Source organism: Haliotis asinina, chromosome 5 (assembly GCF_037392515.1).
Source record: "Haliotis asinina isolate JCU_RB_2024 chromosome 5, JCU_Hal_asi_v2, whole genome shotgun sequence".
NCBI lineage: Eukaryota > Metazoa > Mollusca > Gastropoda > Lepetellida > Haliotidae > Haliotis > Haliotis asinina.
Genome location: NC_090284.1, coordinates 66,053,420 through 66,074,969, shown reverse-complemented (window position 1 = coordinate 66,074,969; position 21,550 = coordinate 66,053,420). Strand labels below are relative to the sequence as shown.

At 37.9% G+C, this 21,550-nt stretch overlaps 1 protein-coding gene across 1 annotated transcript in view; it reads right to left on the bottom strand.

Moving 5' to 3' along the window:
- The window catches only part of LOC137285084 (prosaposin-like), a 34,131-nt gene that overhangs the window by 11,759 nt on the left and 822 nt on the right, over positions 1-21,550 (bottom strand). Inside the window, exons 2-11 of the mRNA XM_067817290.1 lie at positions 13,203-13,243; positions 13,028-13,105; positions 10,452-10,514; positions 7,371-7,430; positions 6,127-6,186; positions 5,027-5,128; positions 3,770-3,832; positions 3,030-3,089; positions 1,867-2,067; positions 378-543 (exon numbers count right to left, since the gene is read on the bottom strand). Coding sequence (XP_067673391.1) covers positions 378-543; positions 1,867-2,067; positions 3,030-3,089; positions 3,770-3,832; positions 5,027-5,128; positions 6,127-6,186; positions 7,371-7,430; positions 10,452-10,514; positions 13,028-13,105; positions 13,203-13,243 — 894 coding nt within the window. The remainder of the gene's footprint in view (positions 1-377; positions 544-1,866; positions 2,068-3,029; positions 3,090-3,769; positions 3,833-5,026; positions 5,129-6,126; positions 6,187-7,370; positions 7,431-10,451; positions 10,515-13,027; positions 13,106-13,202; positions 13,244-21,550) is intronic.

Here is a 21,550-nt window from a genome sequence, read left to right as displayed (position 1 = left end):
TTCAAGTCCACCTTCCATCCCAGTCTTTTCATGAAGATACATATGGAGTGGTTTTGGTGAACTCCAGTCAGAGATTTAACATCAACTGATTCTGGATCTCATTCCCTGGAAACTAAATATCTAAGTTGAAATGCTCTGTGGACATGGTGAAGAAATGAACATCCTAAATTACTTGAATTAATTGTGTCTGAATCTGTGAAATCACACAATACAAATGATTTTGTCACAGAATCAATAAAGTATGTCTTCATAATACATGTTAGGCATGCGTTTGCAGCACTGAGGACCACAAGAAATAATTTCATCTCACTTCACGAGGAAGAGAAAGCTACATTTAACTAAATCTGACTTGTCTAATGAATGTGATGTGTTCCTACCCTGTGTGCACAAGCCAATTTCTTTGCAAATTTCATCTGGCTTCAGGTTCGCCACGAGTAGCTTGATGATGGCAGGACCATATGTGTTGACGAAGTTGACACACTCAGTACTGACGGAGGATGGCAACAAGTTACAAATCTTGTCCAGGGCCTCCTCCACAGCAGCCTAGGTAACCAATGGGCAATAACCAATTGAACAGATAACGTTTTCAGTCAGTCAGTTACCAGTGTATGAAATAGCATCTGCCCGGTTTCCCGCTGCCTGCTAGTTACATGGCGGGCTTACAACTTTATTTTGTAGCCAGGCCTGTGCACAAATACATTTTCCAAGGGTATATTTGTATACATATAGTATATTTGACCATGTCATTGACTACAGGAAGTATTTCCAAAATAATTTACAATTTACAATCTAGATGATGTCTGTTTAGTTCATGATCATTCAAACTGTAACTTCCACAGATCAACCTGCCGTTTATCTAACACTAAATGTGACTGGTCAAGAGAATTATTTCAGCCAATGAATAATGTTGTTCTTTTCTGATGGCAGTGACACTAAATGAATTAACAGTGACCACAAACTCATGGTTTTATAAAATTTGCTTTTGCACATGTTTTAGTTTACCTCAATACAAGTAATTCAATAATTACTTTCTTATAACACCTTCTCTCAGTTTCCTATATTTCATACAGGACTGGTTCCATGTTAACAGGGCCAGCAACATTTTTTAATTATCAGCCCTGTGGGCTTCCTGTCTTTTTGCAGGAGTTTCATACAGTGCAGTTACCACTTACACTTTCACACTGGGTACTGAATATTTTAGTCAGGTCTTTAAATCACGAAGTGGTTACTTTTTAACAAACACTACTCACTTTGCAACCTGTTGGGATGTGGAATTATCAAAATTATCCACTGAGTGGATACATCCTTCACACATCTAACTGTCGTGATATTTGTTTTGATGTTGATGAACATGTTTTCGTATTTTCAGTTCCCTCTATACATAATAAATTTACACATGTATAATCACATGGGGGTAAATTTAAACCAATGGCGTCAAAACAAAACAACATGTTTCTTGCAGCCAGCACAATCTGCCAAGTCTTCTTACTATCTTTCACTAGTCTTAAAAAGTGATCAAAATGAGAAAAAGGATTGAAGCAATACCCTTCAATGCTAACTGGTGATGTTTATACTGTTTCAGAGCAGTACATAGTAACTGTTACAATTATTGTTTTCAAATGGACTTACGAGCTGCAAATTTGTAAGACTGCCCAAGGAGAACTGAACTGATTCTGTTTACTGACTTGTCATCTCTGATGACAAATCAAATAGGTCATGCACTCATTTACCACATCCCTGTTCACAACGACAATATGCATCAAGTTATAATGCATAAGATACTTCTTCGTACCCGTCACTGCAGATGAAGTCATGCCTGAGAGGTACTTACTCATGTACAAGCAACACTGGGAAATGATTCTGTACCTGACTCCTGTTGTTCCCAAGAATTTGATCCACTTCAGTCAACGCAAATTCACAAATTGTGCACTGAACGCTGACCTTGACCTTTTTGGGGGCACCCATGACCTTGACATTTGTTTGGTAGGAAGCCAACCCAACACGAGCCAAAGGCACAGTTTTGGCTTGTGTACACAACTTCAGATACTCACACACTACAGTGGGATCCTACAATAACAGAACATAATGTTTGTATGTACATCCTTCATCATGGATACAATATCAGTGTCTATCCTAGAACTGAAAATTTAGGGGGGATTTGTCGCCCCTTACAAAAAAAGGAGGGAGGATTTGGAAAATGTAGGGGGGAATACCTGTATTACCGTCTTTCAAAATAGTGTGGATGTACGAAGGTTATTGCAGCCACCACCAGTGAAACTATTGCTCATTTTATTTTGGCTACAATGGTCACATATCATAGCACCAAGCTCATTTTGATAGAGCCGTGGCCATTCTTGCAACCATTTTTTTCTGAAAAACACTTGGTTTGGGTTCTTTTTGAGTCAGAGGGACTGGGGTCAGTCTCAGGGTTTTGTTCGCCTTTCGATTCACACATCTCCTTAACAGATGTACCGGTCTGGGGAGACATGGTGGACATTGTTGCTTTCTCAGTGGTGTTTTGTGCAAAAAAGTCAGTTATTTTCATTCTTCTGCATGGCATTATTCACGCCAAATTACCACAAACCGTTGTAAATAAGAATTTTGTATTCATTTGTCTGCAACTTCAAGTGATAATATTGTCTGATTTCGAAAACAAAGCTAAAACGAACTGATGTTCTAAAAAAGATTGACGAAACTGTGTTTTGCAAGTGCTGCACACAAGCACTATGTTTAGAGTTCATAGTCTAACATTGTCAATTAATTAATTAATCAAATCATAACTTCATTGACAAATGTTATCTATTTTCATACTGATATGAATGGAATTTCCTTTCCCCAGTGCCGATAGTGGTTTTAACCAAGGGAGGTTACTCTGTTATGGTTACATGTTGCCACTCGAACTTGACTCTGTGGCCAACTCTGATTTAGAAAGTCATTCCTTGTCAATATAAAGCTCTTTTCGTATGTATATACGAAGAAATGAAACAGTCCTACCCTAGTAATGGTGCATATACAGGTGACATTCTTACCAGCTCATTAGCCAGCAGCTGGAACAAGATGGTAGCATACATCTCCACATCCTGCATACACTGAAAGCAAAACAAGAAGATCACTGCAACAGTGCTGAAACAAAGGACTATTTCCTCTGAAAACACTTTAGGTGATCTTTGATAATCTAATGTCACCTTGACTATGATCAAGGTCAAAATAAGTTAGAAACAAAAAAAAATCTATAGAAACAGTAATTTGGCATAAAGGATACAATGTTGTCAAGAAGGCAATATTATGCACGCACATGCACAGAAAAGTCATGTGGTTTCTACAATGTGCTATGGTGCATACCATTGGAAACATTTATGAAGTACACATCATACTAAAGATTTCTTTACTGACAAACAAAAATTCTAAATCAGGCCATACTGTAGGTTTTAAGAAACTATGCCGGGACCTTCTTGAAAGGAGAACAGACATGTCAAGAATGTTAAGAGCATGTTTTCTGACCTGGTGTAGCAGACAGCTTATTATTACAGGCTGACAAGCTTTATCTAGTGTCACATGTTTCCTTGAAGCAATCTTGACACAGTTAATCATCTAACAGGCCTGTCATAAATTATCACACAACTGAAAAATGTTTCCTGAGAGATAAGATATGGAAAGGAATGACATTATCATACCGATGCCCTCTAACAAGTGGGCTTTCCCCTATAAGCTAATCTAAACGACATTGTGTCTAATCAATTACTGGCTTCTTAACTCAAACATTACATACCTGTTTTTGTGCACTGCCAAGATAGGGGCAGATATTATCTTCGACAAACTTCTTCAGCTCAGTCTGAAACACATCATCATCATCATCATCATCATCATCATCATCAAACCTATAAGCAAACTCAAACGTTTTAACTGACTGACGAACCGATCCCCAGCTAACATCACATTACTGGGCCAGTGCTGGCATTGGTCTGGCCTGTACAGTTGCTACTGGCATAACGTACGCCAGTAAAGAGCCAGTACTGGGCCTGTGCTTATTTTCCTTTTGTGGCTCACTGCAGGCAAAACTGTACTGGGCTACATATGGATGGTTACAATAAACACAACACCACAATGCTGTACTGGCCCAGTACAGGCAGTGCACTTCCTGCCTGAGGTATTGAGGGAGATTACCTCGGGACCATGTCGTCTGCCTAGAGAGGTGGCCATAAAGTAGAGGTTGACATTTTCCATATTTCTGAGTGTAAACTGATGTAATGTGACTCTAAATAGTAACAATCTTTGTTTTGAATCACTTGTGGAGACTACTTTTGCTACTCAAGTTAAGTGTTGAGCTAAATTTTGAACAATAACATGTAGTATAAATTTTGCTGAGACAAGAGCATTTTGAAAATTGAAACATTCAGGTCAATTATTTTAGGTGACACAAGACCTGTTTGCATATCTACTTCAAAAAGATAAGTTCAATTCAGGTGGAATTAAATTCATATGGATTTTGATTTGATTTTGGTTTTTTTCTTCAGATTATGTTTGTTTAGTTTCAGCTTGTAACTGTAGAAACGATATTAAAGTAATAACCAAACCAGTGCCAGTCAAACTGTAAAGGGCCAATTAGGCAACCACTATGGCTGTGTACTGGGCCGAGTTCTCTGGGACAACTTATTACTACAAGCTGACTAGCTCTATCAATTGTCACATGTTTCCTTGGAGCTTGTTCAGCGTATTTTAAAATGTAATAACGGTATTAAACTTTTAACCAGGCCAGTGCCGGTCAAACTGTAAAAGGCCAATTAGGCAACCATTACGGCTGTGTACTGGGCCAGTCCAATGCCAGTGTGCCAAATCGTACAGGCCCAGTTCCAGAATGCCTTAAATGGGCCTGATGCTCTGACTTCACTGGGCCAGTACTGGTCCAGTTATGTGATGTTAGCTGGGGACCTATTCTACGATAAATAAAATCAAACATCCCAAAGAACAAGAAGAAGAAGAACAAAAACAATAATAACAACGAGTCAGTGACCTCATGTTAACTCACCTGCGTTGTCTGGTCTCTGTCTAAGGCTCTCAGCTTAGTGACCACCTGCTTGCAGAGGTCACACTCTACCACACCGGACACAGTCCTCCTTGCTACATGACGCTGACAAGACAAGTCAAGACAGCCTTAAGTTTAGACAGGAGTGGATGAAGGAGATTCATGCCATATAAAAGACAATACTGCAGGCATTCAATTCAAACAGGAAACCTGATGGGTGGGTAGCTTAGTTCCACTTCATACAGGATAATTATGACATGGATGCCTATAGGAAAATCTCTTTTCAACTAGAATCTTAATATTGTGTCAAAAAATAGGGATCAATTTGCAATAAAATCAGCAGAAATGTGCAGATCAACAGACAAAAATCTGTTGAAATTGAACTGAAAAATGCAGACATTATAAATAGAACAGTGAATCTATATTCATCTTCAATGTTCATGTTAGTTCTGCCTTCAACAAGCAGAAACTGAAATGAAATGCCTACAGCGTGCTGTCACCACACATGTAATATTTTCTGACTGAATAAACCTGTTCCACATCAGGAATACACAAAAAGGTTTCTACATCAGTTACAGTATAGGCAATTGAAAAAGCAATTAAAATCAAATCACAGGCCTTGCTACTGCTACATGACAATGCTCCATTGTTTGCTTTGCATCTAAAAATGGGATGTTCTCATATCTATAAAAAAATATCAGAACAGCCTTTCATCTGACCAATCATAGTAACACTTACTATCCCTATGAAAGTGTCTTGTAATCATACACCCTTGACTAGTTTAACATTCCAAATGCCATTAGCACACTGCATGACCGATTCTGTGGACACATACACATCTTCTGTCTCCAGCTTTGATGACATTAACCTTTAAGTGCATGAGTATGGGTCTACTTCTACTTTTGGCAATATTCCAACAGTGTCAGTGGTAATGGTCAATACATATTTGAAAGAGATGAAACTTTCAATAGCCCATGGTATGGATTGCCATCAAATGTTAGCAATCTATTGACATTCCTGAATTTTCATTTGACATTTTAAGGATGTTGATAGTTTCAGACTATGTGCCTGGATTATATGACTGATTTCGAGTGAGTTCTTACCGAACGCTCCCGAATTTCCTGAGTACACATTCCAAGCAGTCCACAGATCTGGTTGGGGTCCTGTAACAAGCAACCAACATATTGTAGTCAGCACTGGGGGTGATGGACGAGTGCAATGCTAAAGGTCATATGCATCATAAAACACAGCCTTGCAAATTCTGATACGTTTCGGTGTGCACTTACCAAAACAAATCATCAAAAATGCCAATTCAACATAAAAAGTTTAGAAATAATGTGATGAAAAAAACCCTGCAAAACTGGAGTTCAAAAGATTCACTAATTTCACCCAAGCGCCGACAGAAAAAGTTGTTTCAACACCTATGCTGCGCTGTGCTGCTGTTATAATGTATGCACAGTGAGTAAGTGTGGAAAGCTTGAAACAGTATGCATCCCCAGAGTATGAGGTCTTGAGCAGTAGTCTAATATATTAACATATTCTCACGATAGAATCCTTCACCACAAGTGACTGAGTATGTTTAGTTTTATGCTGGACTCAATATTCTGGCAGTGGCCTGTAAAGAATTAAACCTGGAAAAGACAATCCAATGATCAACAGCATGAGCATCTATCTGTGCAATGGGAAACTGATAACATGTATCAACAAAGTCAGCGAGTGCTGACCACTTGATCCCTGTAAGTCGCCTCTTACAAGCATAGTCGCCTTTTCTGGCAAGCATGGGTTGCTGAATAACTGTTCTACTCCATATCTTCATGGGTCCTTTACAACATGTGAATGTTCAACAAGACAGATCAAGTTTACTATACATGAACACATTCTCACAAATCTGTATTTTTAAACAAAAATTTACACTTACCCTCACTGATATGCTACAGAAATTAGGTAGGAAAATAAAGGTGCCATGGTGAATGCTTCAACATGACTGAACTCTAACCACACATTAGCAGAATCTCAAACCATGTGAAATATTTACCACAAGTGAACGCCTTACATTAAGACTTGAAAACATAATATCTCCTCTGCTACCATACGCTGGGTTGCATTATACATTTCTTGCAAACTTGAAACACATGCCCATGTTTCAAAAGAGTTACTAATCTTATATACTATTTCTTGATATACTCATGAAAACGAGTAAGGGAAAAATGAAAGTAAGATGCAATAGAAAACATGACCAGAAATCTGGAAACATTATTGAACACTTGCACTTTCGTATACTCCTTTATTCATTTCCATAAGAACATGAGGGACACTGGTACTGATGACTGACATGAAATGTACTCACATCTTCCTCAGCAAGATACTTCAGTATCAGAGGAACATAGTTCTCCAATAGTTGTTTGCACTGAAAAAATGTAACATAAAGCAAAACATTACTAGACTGAAGAGCCTTGTTAATCCTGTTCAGTTATGTCTACAATAATTAATCAGTTATTCAATTTTTGGTCAAACAAGAGATGACCATGATTTTATTTCTACCTGGGTTGAGTTTCGGTCCCGGTTACACAAAGGCTTTAACACGTGTGTATATTAGGGGACACTACCTCGTTATGTCCATGGTCTTTGTTCTGCTCAACCTTGGAACAGACCTGGGCCTTGATTATAAAGCTCTCTTCGCGCTAAGATAGTTGTAAGTGCCATACATTAACATAACGTTACTAAGAGAGCTTCGAAAATCTTGGCTCAGGCTATTTACAATTAGTTTGCATGGTGTGCTACAAGCACACAGAGTGAGTGAGTTTGGTTTTACACTGCTTTTAGCAATATCAGCAATATCACACACTAGGTGATGATAGGGCAACCTGCCTTCTGAACAAGTGGCAAGAACCAGGGACTCACTTACAAATTCACCTTGTCAAGTCTTTGAAGGGCATTTAGAAGTGAAATACATAAGAATGAAGATTTTTTATGGATATCAACTTCTTTATGTGAGAACACAACGTTTCAGAGTTAATGCTTACTCCTTCAGAAGGTGATGAAGGAGTAAGCATTAACTCCGAAACGTTGTGTTCTCACATAAAGAAGTTGATATCCATAAAAAATCTTCATTCTTAATTCACCTTGTCTGAAAGTATTTTCTAACAATGTAAGTTCAAAGAATGGAGCACCATAAATTCCAACCATAGCTGCATGATGTATGACAAATTTGTATGCCTCTACAAATCATTGTATAACTTTCTTTGGATAAACATTTGAAACAGAAGGCCAACGACCTCTGCCTTTCTTAGAAATTGTAGAATTTCTTTTAGGAAGTAGTTGATGATTTTATATTTATAACAAATGATAAATGGCTACTTAATTCATATTTTCGGACAATGACTCATAGCCGTAGTGATGGACACTGAAGTATTGTTGGAAATAAATAAAACTGTTATTCTGCATCCCTCACCGAGCAAAACTTAGAAAAAGTATGAATAGCTGCTGAAAACAGATAAGACTATAGATGGCAATTAGGTCACTCTGCCAGGAATGACAACGGAAAATCGACTTACTGGCATGAATTGCATGTGCTGTCCACTTGCACAAGGGGTCATCTCAAAGATATTTTGTGCTTTTTCATGTGTGTGGAACATGTCTCATCTGTTGAATAACATCTTATGTGTCTTTCTTTCATGATGTTGATGTTGAGATATGTAAAAGAGAGTGACACCTGATACCCACTCTATCATCTGTTTTCTTTCTATAGTGACAGAGATCCCATGGTAGGAACACCCTCAATAGTTTCAGCATGAAAATAATTGGTATTTTTATGTCAGCAATCATTTATAATGAAGCTAAGTCTAATTTCAAACTGGACACTTCAAAATTCCCCTTTATAATACAATATCACTGCACATAAACTTGCATAAAACCATGGTCTGTATCAAATAAGTAGCTTTGGACTTTGGATCTGCATTGCTCATTTCCAGGCCCCCCTAAGTAATTGAAGGAATTACAGCAAATTTGAAGGAATTGCATCTCAAATGTAAACAAACGCAGCCCACTCGCGAAACAATTGCAGCGATATCGGTAGTTTAGCGGTAATAACAGAAACACATCAGCCCTATCGGAAGCAATGTCGGTAATACTGGAAACACGCTCGGCCATCTTCGGAGATTTTTCGGTCGCGAGCGGAAACTCACGCAGCAAAACATGGCGTCCTTGGAAGAAACACCCGTCTCGGTGAGTAGTGTTTTTAGTTCCTATTATTACATTTTTATACTTATCCATCTTTGACCACCCGTGTTGAATGCGCTTAGGTATGAGGTGTTGTCGGGGCAATAGCTTATGCTTTTAGGAAAAGATAGTCACTCTAGAAGAGTGTCACAAGTCATGCCCCTGGAGGTTGTTTACAGCTGAACATCGAAGTCGTGCCGATGATTACGAACGTGCGCTAGATATAACATCATTTTTTTGTAAAATGTGTTTAAATTTGTCAATTGCACTTCATAGAAAGAAAAATTATGGCTCATAAACTTCTTCATGGCGCACGCTCATGATGTTCGTAATCATCGGCACGACTTCGATGTTCAGCTGTAAACAATCTCCAGGGGCATGACTTGTGACACTGTTCTGCAGTGACAATCTTTTCCTAAAAACATAAGCTATTGTCCTGACAACAGCTCATACCTAAACGCATTCAACACGGGTGGTCAAAGATGGATAAGTATAAAAATGTAATAATAGGAACTAAAAACACAACTCACCGAGACGGGTCTTTCTTCCAACGACGCCATGTTTTGCAGCGTGGGTTTCCGTTCGCGACCGAAAAATCTCCGAAGATGGCCGAGCGTGTTTCCAGTATTACCAACATTGCTTCCGATAGGGCTGATGTGTTTCTGTTATTACCGCTAAACTACCAATATCGCTGCAATTGTTTCGCGAGTGGGCTGCGTTTGTTTACATTTGAGATGCAATTCCTTCAAATTTGCTGTAATTCCTTCAATTACTTAGGGGGGGCCTGATTTCTGCACTAATCTCTCCTCAGTAAAGTCCTTTTCATTTTCTATCTCCCTACCAATGCCACTGAGACTGCAGTTAGGCCAATTTGACAGGTACTTCACCCTTTTGAATATGAACTACTTCAATTGTTGAGATAAACATGAAAAAATAAAACAGTTTGTTTCTATTTCCGTCAGTACTATAGTACTCCAGCACTCATGACAGAGTGGCTGATATACCAGCAGTGTTGAAACAGTTAAGGACTAACCACATTTTCTAACAGTTCTCCATTCTCTGAACAGATTTTAATGTAAGTTATTTAGCTGGACTGACTGCAAACTCTTATGGACTAGAGAAAAATATTTTGAAGATGAAGTCATCTGTTGTCATATTTCTTCCTGTCAGTATACCCTGATTAAATCTTGTAGGTCAAGGTGATACTCACAATAGGTTCCAACCCACCAAACTTGGAACACACCATCTGGTCCAGGAGTTGTTCGATCTCGGCCTGGTAGATAAACCAGTGTATTACTCAGTAGGTCAAAGTATCATTCACTGAAGAATATCGACCTATCAGTCACCAATATGACACATTCTAAAATCACTCTGAGGAGCATAAGATGGCTCTGCTCAAAACTACAGCAAAAATATTCAAGGAATTTTGAATAAACTTTGTGGACAACAATTTTTTATAATATGTTAATGCAAAGTTTTGATTCAGATTCTTGTACCAATGTCAAGCAGAAATGATAACGGTACAAGAATATGGATCGAAATGTCGTACTCACGTAATATGTCATTAGAGAAGTTGCTATGTAGAGGAGAAAGCACACCTCTGAGGTTTTGGTAGACAATGTGAAACAGAAGGCTGAGGGATTTCCAAATCTTGATGGCTTTACATCGTCTTCCAAAACCTTGGAGAAGTGTTTTCTCTAACATACATACCGTCAGTGAATGATAATTACAATCATTTAATGGAGCTAAATAACAATAACTGAAGCCTGCACAAAATCAATTTAATGACAGTAACTATAAGTAGATAATTTAACCTCACCACATTCGTCGGCCCGGTGGCCGTGCAGTAGAGCATCTGCCTAAGAATCTGAGATTTGCAGTTAGAATCTCGCTTGGGAAAAGATTTGTATTTTGTGCATAAACTTGAACGATATTTTTCAATTGATTTCAAACAATCATGTATCACTTGAATGTTGATATTCGTATAAAGTAAAGAAAAGTAAAACCTGGCGAGAGGTCTTTCTAGTGAAAAGAAAAACCTGTCCCTCCAAAACAAAAACCTCAAATGTGGTTGTTCTGGGAAAGCAAGAGATGGCCTAATATATAGTGAGAAGCACACTTCAGGTTATCACATTTGTTCAATGCTGTATGTTTAACTGTATTAATTTAACAAGACCATTTGCAAAAAGCTAATATTATTTGTACAGAAATAAACTGGATATGACAATAGTTCCAAGCCAGAAAGGTCTAAGTTTCCTCCTATTAATACAATTTCATGACACTACAGATACTACAATGTTTTCTTCAAAACCTTTAATTAATACTGAAGGTTCAACACTCCCCATCCTCTCCAGTCTCTTTCCCCACTTTGAAATGAGCAAAGAAAACGTGTAGTTATTGTTTTGCATTGTCAGAGTCAAGGGAAGGAATTCCCTGAACCCACCATCCCCTTGCCAAATTGTTGGATCTGTCTATGGCAATGCTTAAAGGTCACATGCAACGTAAAACACAACTTTGCAGATTCTGGTACCTTTCGGTATACACTTACCGAAACTAATCATAAAAAATGCCAATTCAACCTATAAAGTTGAAAAAAAACGTGATGAAAAAAAAAATGCGAAATCGGAGGTAAAGCATTTCACTAAATTCCCCCCCAGCGCTGGGGGGAAAACTGGTTTCAACAGCTGTGCTGCGCTGCATCCATAACGCATGCGCAGTGACTAGGTTCGCAGAGCTTGAAACAGTATGCATGCCCAACGTCTGAGGTCGTGAGCAGTAGTCTAATCTTGGTTGTGTACACAAACAAGTAAATAATCTACTTTTTACGTAAAAAAGTCAGTGTCTGGTTTATTAACACCTTTATGTCTGCCTGCCTGTCTGCTAAAGACAACATGCAATACACAGCTTCAATCATTGACTGCGTGCAATTTGAACTTAACACCTATCAGACAATACGACATAAAGAAAACATGTTGATTTATGACTCTTGCACCCGAGTCCCGTGTCTGCCACATTATGTAATTAGGCACGAGTGATACACATGACATGTTTTTATGTCTGTGGGTTGCAAACAAACTACATTCATTTTTTTCGGATGACTGGATCTGACAGAAACTGGTACAAACTCTTGTCAGTTTCAAGTCCTGCTTTGTACTTAGACAAATGACAGATTCCAGCCACGCAGTAGTTTATCATCTCTACTGAGATGATTTTTGATTGGATCGAGCGCAAATTCAGAGAACATGTATTTTCCAAATCCAACATCTCTATATACATTCTTCATGGATAACGACTTCTTTTCGTGTATATGATTTTGTTTGACAACAGTATATGAATCTATACTGAAATGACACATCAAGTACACAAGAAGAAGTTGTTATCCATAAAGAATCTTACTTTCTTGTGACTGGCTATACTTCTAAAATGCCCATCAAACAGATCATCTTTCTGTACACACAATGAAGCCTCAGCATATCAGCAAAAGAAACAGCCATTCGGAAGCCGCTGTTACACTTGAGTGAATATCCACCCGCTATGACTGGGTTCAGTCTCCCGAGGGCTTCATTTCGGGGGAAGTAAGCCCAAGTACAAAATATTGCACTTTTGAATCGCGATTGTACGCTTATAATTTTGTTTATTTGTTTTTTCACAAGCAGCAATTTATATTATATGTCATGAATAAGTGATAAATGTGTTTTAATTATGTTTGATTTTTTGGTTGCATGTGACCTTTAACAAAACACAAATCACTTTTGAAAAGTATAGAGCTTCTACTGAAAGACTTACTGTAGTGTTGGCCGATGACACGATATCAGATAAGTCCTTGAAGAAGTTGATGCAGTCAGTGCACACCTTGTCAGCACTCTACAGAGAAGGAAAGTGTAAAAGTAAGTCCTAAGCAGTGTTGCCAAATTTTGTTGCCAAAATTTCCCTTTCTATAAAATTTGAACTATAGACTTACCCCTCCACTAGATACCACCTGGCCTGCTGCCTGGCCATTGGCTGAAACAAAACAGAGTGCGGTTACTATGGTTACATACTGACATATATTTCAAGTGACTGGGAATGAGGGAAAAGAAATCTCTTACAGTAATTTGCAAGATGAATGTCCCAACAATGACTGATGTGAAATCAAATGATGTGGGCTGCTATCACAACTTATCTGACACAAAGACACATCATGATTTAAAAATCAAAAAAAGACAGGGCAACAGGTATAATTTAACTCCCCAATTCAACATGTTCAAATCACTATTTGTGGGACTGTAAAATTTGACATCTCCTCTAATCACATGGCTTAGACATGACCGAAGGAGACAGAGAAGTATGTGAGTCATTCGTATGGGGACTACTCATGACTCAACATGGCTCTTGCAGAAGCCTTGTGATATATGACAAAGATATACTTCCTACATAAACCCTGCTTTTCTGTACTGTTCAGAGCTCCTTATATTACGTCAGACTTGTTTAGTAAGTAACATATGCCATATTTGTTATTACACTTTCTTAGTAAAGTACAGATTCTAGAACTTTTGTTTGGTTGTATCTCATCAAACCCACACCCTCAGAGTCAGGCTCATAATCGCCAGCAAACAAAGTCAGCCACCTCACCCACTTAGCCACTGTGACTTCCAATAAAGCGTTGGGTGAGCAGGTTAGGCGGCTCACTACCTGTCAGGAAATGATAACATACAGGCTGAACATAATACCTGATATCTGGCAAGGCAAGAGTTGCACAGGAAAATACAATGTGTATTCCTGATGCAGAAAATATATCCTAAACCACAATTGCATGCTAACCTCTAATTACACCTTACCATACGTAATAACTGGCTATGTATATTATTTATCACTGTAAATGGTCAACTGGAGGGATTGTTATGGCAAAATAAACAGTATTTGGGATATGTATACAAATAATTGACTGTCTGACATGCACAATATTTGACCTGAGAAGATTAGTATTGGGATTCGGATAGCAAATCCACTACTGAGCACCGGATGACTTGTGGTGAATAATTATCGATCACAAATGAAATGTATACATTTTTTATGTTATCATTATTTTAAGGATGTTTCCTCAAGATTTTTTTCTAATATGTAATTTCTAAGATAAAAACAACCATCCGCTTGGGCGATGGAGGAGAGGCATGAAAAGGAGGCAGCTCAGGTTGAGTGATAGTATGTTCACTTCAAGGGAATTTTGAAGTGTTCGGGCAAAATAATTTTTTTTAAACTAATACTGTCATGAAATGAAATGCACATATGCATGAATGATACTGAAATTGTTTTCACAATTTATAATTATTTTTAATCCTTCATCTGTACACCACTAGAAAAGACAGACCAAAAGGTTCACTAATAAATACCAACATCGGGCCAAGGCAGTCAAACAAGGAACTCCACTTGGGATTCATTCAATGAAGACACACTTTAGTAACAGGGTGTATGATATTGACACATATATGGTAAAGCTGTCCAACAAGACACATTTGAGTAAGGCTCGCCACAAAGGATATACATTTCACCATTCTGAAAGAGAATTGTGAACTGAATTCACTGTTTCTAGGTCAATCTTATCACAGCCTGGGACTGTCTCGGTGTCCTCATCTTCAATTCATTTCCTGATCATGAAAGCAAAACTATCTTCACATCATGTCCTACTAGAACAACATGTTTTTATGGAGTACAGAACATAATTCTGAACTCTGAACATCTAATGTTTCCGTTACTGTGATGTTGTGATTGTCTGCATGATTCACAAACACATTCAATTGTTCACCATGTTCTGAACAAAGGCCAACTCGAGAAGGTTGAAACATTCCCAAAGAAAAGAAATTGGAGCAGAGGAAATATTTCTTAAATGTATGAATTTCCTTGAATTTACATTTTCTGAGCTTTTGAATCCAATCCACAGATTAACAGTCATTGATACACATGTTCAGAACCAAGGTCAATTCGTGCAGATTGAAAAATTACAAAAGAAAAAAAATTGTAGCCGAGGAAATATTTTTTAAACGTATGAATTTCCTTGTTTACATGTTCTCAGCTTCTGATACCAATACACAGATTAACAGTCATGGATACAAATGTATTCGTCAATTGAAGTTCCTCCTCTAGTTAGTTTGGTCGAAAGATTTCCAATACATTTTCAGCTCTTGCAACTGTAAATATAGAAATTAAAACAGTACGAATAATTGAAATCTGATTTCATACTATATATTTTTAAATGATATTTTATGCTGATTTATCAAAATAACAATGACTGTTATGCAATCAAAATTGCACATGACAGTATTGCAACCATTTTACAGCAACCTGTAAATAAATTAAAAGCAGACCAGACAAATCAGTAACTGTCAGTAGTGGTGGTCACATTGACCAAACAACCAAGCAATCGATCATATTTTCTCATAATTGAACATGAACGAATGATTCTGGAACTTCTGTTTTAGTGCTTGAAATACTTGACGATGGAACAATCTTTGAAGGTGTCAGGACTTGAAAACATGTTGATTTCTTAGAGAACTCACTTCACTAACTGAAAAGTCATGACTGAATATTTATTGAAGACCCCAGGAAGTTTATGTTCATGATATATCAGTCATCACTTTGAAGTAGCAAGTCGCATCATGTTATACATATCTGCAATAACAACCAGGGTATGAAAATCTGAAAAATGACGCCAACCAATTTTTCAATGTTCTCTGGTAATGAAGCAATCATCAATTGTGAAATTTCTACTAATTAGCAAAGCTAACTGTCAGCATCAGCAACGATCCATGCAATCTGACTACATGGAGGCATTGTGAGTGAACTCAAGAGTTTCATCTTTGCCCAACCTACCAATTACTTCAGTTATCAAAGAGTTGCAAAAACATCTGATCTGATTGACTTTGATCAACTCCTGTTATCAAATTCCTGTCTGTTTACCGCTAGTGATCTTCATTCCTCCAGGGATAACAGAACAATTAGACCAATATTCCACCTAAAGTCTACAGCAACATCAGCAATTTGTGTTTCACTGATAACACTGCCAATAAACAAGAACAATTTTTAATGCTCAGTTTTAGGGGTGTCCCCTTAAGGTGCCTCACCATACGATATGTATCTTGATACTGCGGTCATGATATGATACGTGTCACAATACAGTATTTTCAACATTTTGTGCACAACAAGCAGCCATTAATGGCAAGTTGTCTGATGTTGAAACCATAGTTCACTGAGTAAGTATGGTTTAACACCACTTTTACCAACAATATTACAGTAGAGGACACCAGAAATAATGCAAATAAAGAAAATACTTTTAAAATGAAAAAAAAAGGAACAAGTTTTCCATATTTTTCGCAAATTGCCATTCCCGTGATAATTAGTTTGGAATCCAAGTTTAATCAGTAACACCCAAATGCAGCATTGTAAATCAGAGGCTAACAACCATATGACAGCAACAATGTTGAAGCGACGACTCCACCTACAGTCATGTGACGCATACTGGACTTTGGCCCACATGTGGAGACCTTTAATCCTGCATGCTAGAGCCTAACTTATCAACACATCTAACATGTTTTCACCATCATGCGTCATCCAACATTTCCGGCCTCAAACATGAACATTCTGATGTGAAATCTAATGTAATAATTTCCCACTAATTCCAGTGACAAGCCAGTGTTCTCATAACTTTCATGACACAGGAAGAGTGTAGGCAGGTGATCATAAAACTAGACGTTATCAACCCAATCACGTTCTGGAATCACATGAGTTTTACTTCCACTGAATAAGTAATGAGGGGGCCATATCAGAGTCCATGTTTTGTTGTTTGTTTGCTAGTTGTCAGATCTTCCCTTATTGGAAGTCAGATGTGTGATGAGAAAGAATAGGGTTGAACTAAACATTTTCAAGATTATTGCATATGTACAGAAGTCTGCAATCTGCATACATGTTTCTGTGTGATCAGACAAATACCACAGTGACCTAAAACATTATTAGGATGGATCTCATTTCCACATTTAAAATAACAGGTATTAAATAGACTTTAGTGAGAAGATGAGGTAGCTGAACCTCCAGAGTGAGGTGTCACTGTATGTCAAAAGGTATCCAGGTAATTTGGGGAAAACATTCAATTATGAGGTAAAACAGTTGTCACTTTTCCAAATATGTATTTCATAAAGTTTCAAAATGGATTCCATGCAACAATGCAAAACTGGACAGTCTCTAACATAGGTCAGATCTACAAAGTCATAACATTGGATAAAACTAAATAACAAGAAATGAGGACTAGTTAATTCCAGTATGGGTAAATTTGGAGACATTTATCGCCGGAGTGGGGCAAATATTGCTCTGTGAAGAATTCTAGACAAATCCCTGTTAGGACAATAATTTGGACATACAACTTATTCTAAAATGATTATACATAAAAACACTATCGCCTGCAAGACACAGGCTGTTCCATTAGTACCAGCTTTTGCACAAATGACAATCATCTAGTCTATAAATAGGGTACCAATAATTATCACAGTCAAGCACATTTTTTGGAATAAAGGCTGACTCGATGGTGTTCATCAAAATGATCACACATTTACTGAAGAAATACACATCTACATAAATGTGTCTTATCTTACCCCACACATAAATGTCGCTGTCTGATTGGCTGAGCACTCTTCTACTATTTTCAATGAACCCCATGTCTGTAAGCGGGGTGTATTGCAAACCCCCCTGCTGCCAATAGCAACTCATTCGGTACTTCGTGTTAGTTATCTTGAATAACACTGCATCATGCATGATGAACAGACATTACTGATGTTTTACAAAAGCAAATCGATGTAAGGGAGATAACTCTAAATCTCTTTTTCTAGTGTAATCCGTCACATCTAGCGATGGCTACGAAAAAATCTGCCTCGCATTCCAATAAATAAATTTTGACAAATCATTCAAATGTAGTCCCTGTGAATATTAACAAGGGGAATTAGACAGCAGCAACTTTACTAAGACAATACCTATGGGGCAAAACAGCATGATGCAAGATTCAAATTGCTTAACTGACACAGGTTGGCTGAAGTGTATGATCCGATACAGTTAAAAATTAACATTGAGGAGTGTCTACAGATATCAAATATATCAACATGAGTTGACAAAGTAACAAGTACCCAAGGTTTGCCGAGGATATTTTTACCTTTATCAATGAGTATTATCATATTAGAGCCCCAGATAAGCATCACAGAGGGCCATGGAAGCTGCATATCCGGGTAAAATATATGCATAGAAAATTACAGTTTTAAAATGTAAGATATGCGAAAAGTTTAAAACATGCACATTTATAAAAATTGCATGCATAAGGAAAAAGACTTTGGATGCTATCAAGCTGTACTGTTAATATAGAACTAGTGTTGTATTATCAGTAGATGATGAGAGAATTTTTATGAAATCATTTCCAATATATTTAAGTTGATTTTGATTAGATGTGACATAAGGCAGTACATAACTGCTAAGTAAACTTACTCAATGACACATACTTCGCAGAGAAAAAACACTGAAATACCGAGATCTTTGAAAGCAGTGTGTAATGAAAATGAAATACCCACTCTAAAAAATACATTGGGTGAAAAATACAGTACCCACATGAGCTAAATCTGGAGCTCTAGCATCCTGAGTATGTGGAATGAAATGTCCTTGATCTCAGCTGACAATGGGCTTTCAGTGTTATTGATTGCACATGATCTTTATCTGACTGATTCTAAAACAAACATGAACTGACTTGTTGATAAAATCATTCCTTAAACCCATGCCAACACATGAAAAATGATTTCTGTCAACAAGGATTTAAAATGACCTCAGTGCTGAATGACAACAAAGATATGATTTGATTTTCTTTGTTTATTCAGTAAGTAAATAAGTCTAATTATTGTCTGTTTTAACCTTTTTTTAATTGTTTGGACTTTTTCGTGGTTGTATAACTGTAACAGGCATCATGACATTATATACATGTACATATAAAAGACATTGGGAACACCATCAATCATATGATAGAAATGTTAAAGCACAGGATTCTACAGTAAGGTCCTCAAGGTAAGTTTCCATATGGAGAAGTGTACAATGGCTTAAATTGAATTATAGATTAGAACCCTAGATTCGAACTATGGTAAAGTCAGTCATAGCAGTACAAAATGGTACATGCTGGAATGGAAAATTCCACAATGGTGCTGCTTAAAATATATGTTCTAATAAAATTAACTTCATACTAACTAAGCTCTTTATAATCTTTGAATTATCAGTGTTAAATTAAAATAACATTTGTAAACTAGGCTGAGACTAAGACTAGAAATCTCCTGATGTATTGCCAGTGTATGAAATAAGACAACCACCCAGCCAGATATCAGTGCAAGCAACTTCAAAACATTTGGGGTTGTTACTAGCCCCAAAAGGATTTAACCAGACCATATCTGGTGAATTTACTTATATCAATGGAACATCAAATATATTACCTGACCAAAAGGCTTTCTAACTGTAAATTTATACTGTCCATCAGAAATCTAGCCCATCTCAGTCCTATTTCACACACTGCTACGAGGGTTGGCTGAAAAGTTCTCAGCCTGAGTGGTTTTTCCCCACCAGCTAGAGACAGGTGTTTGCCACCAATGAGGACAATCATTTAGTGAATCATAGACACACGAACTACAAACGTACTAATAGTTTTATCTCAACTACAGCTCTTTTGGTAAACCTACCCTCTGAAATCATCAGAAATGGACAAAACTGAATACGGGGCAGTCATCAAGTACTTGCAAAAGAAAGGGATGTCCCCAACATAGATACATGCTGACAAGTAAAGAAGTGGGCTGCAGAATTTAAGTGTGGCAGACAAAGCCTTGATGATGACCCACGCTCAGGAAGGCTTTCAACAGCAACCACTCCAGAAAACATCACGCGAGTGCTGGATATGTTGATGGATGATCGACGATTGACTACTCGACATATTGCTAGTGTAGTGGGCATCTCTCATGAGAGGTTTGAGCATATTATCACCAACGAATTAGGAATGACTAAAGTTTCTGCAAGATGGGTGCCAAAGCTCTTGACAGCAGAACAGAAACGTGTCAGGTTCCAGACGTCCCTTGACAATTTGCGTCGTTTTGAAGCAGATCCCGATGATTTTGTGGCACGATTTGTAACCATGGATGAGACCTGGATACATCACTTTCAACCAGAAACAAAACTACAGTCAAAACAGTGGAAGCATCCTGATTCACCAGCTCCGAAGAAAGCCAAGTCTGTTCCTTCAGCTGGAAAGGTGATGGCATCAGTCTTTTGGGATTCCAGGGGTATTCTGCTCATTGACTATCTTGAAAAAGGTCAAACTATCAACGGCAGATACTATGCTGATCTACTGAACCAGTTGCGAGAAGTAATCAAAGCCAAACGACGAGGGATGATCGCTAAAGGTGTCCTCTTCCACCAAGACAATGCGCCTGTTCACAAATCGGTGGTTGCCGTGTCAACAATCCGCGATTGTGGCTTTGAACTCATTGACCATCCTCCTTATTCACCTGATTTGGCTCCTTCTGACTTCCACCTGTTCCCCAAAATGAAAAATGAACTCGCCGGTCGCCATTTTGCAAGTAATGATGACGTCATTTCCGCTGTGACTGATTTTTTTAGGGTAGCTGAAGAAAATTTCTTCCTGACTGGGATTCGGGCTTTGCAGCATCGCTGGCAAAAGTGTGTGAACTTGGAAGGGGACTATGTAGAAAAATAAATTACAAACGTGGACTTTGTAACTTTTTTTTCACCATGTGAACTTTTCAGCCAACCCTCGTATTAGTGGTATGTCCTTGTTGACTAGTGTACCACTGTCCCTTTCATTAAATGGTAACTCTTTTGCGCATGGTTTTTGTGCAGCAAAACTATTTTTCAATGATTACTCTCATCACATACATTCCCACATCAGTGTAAGTGTAAAGTGGTGGATGACAACCTGCCATGATTCAAAACTTCCTCAAAAGACACCTATGAACATTTTCAAAGGCATCCCTGGTACAAGTTCTCTTCAGCCTTGAGTCCTTCAGCCACATTATTGGGTTATTTGTAATCTAAGAATCATGTGTGTTTGGAATAACACTTGTCCACAAGGACGAGATTAAGGCTGGTATGTTAGTGAAGGATCAGTGGTATTTCCTTGTTCACTAGTCTAACACTTTCACATTCCTGGTGGCAGATCTTTCTCGGATGTGAAATAGTGAAACTAAAATTAGTTTCTGAACCCCACTAATTACTTTCCTCACATAATTTCAACATCAGAGTATCAGGCAGCCTGTC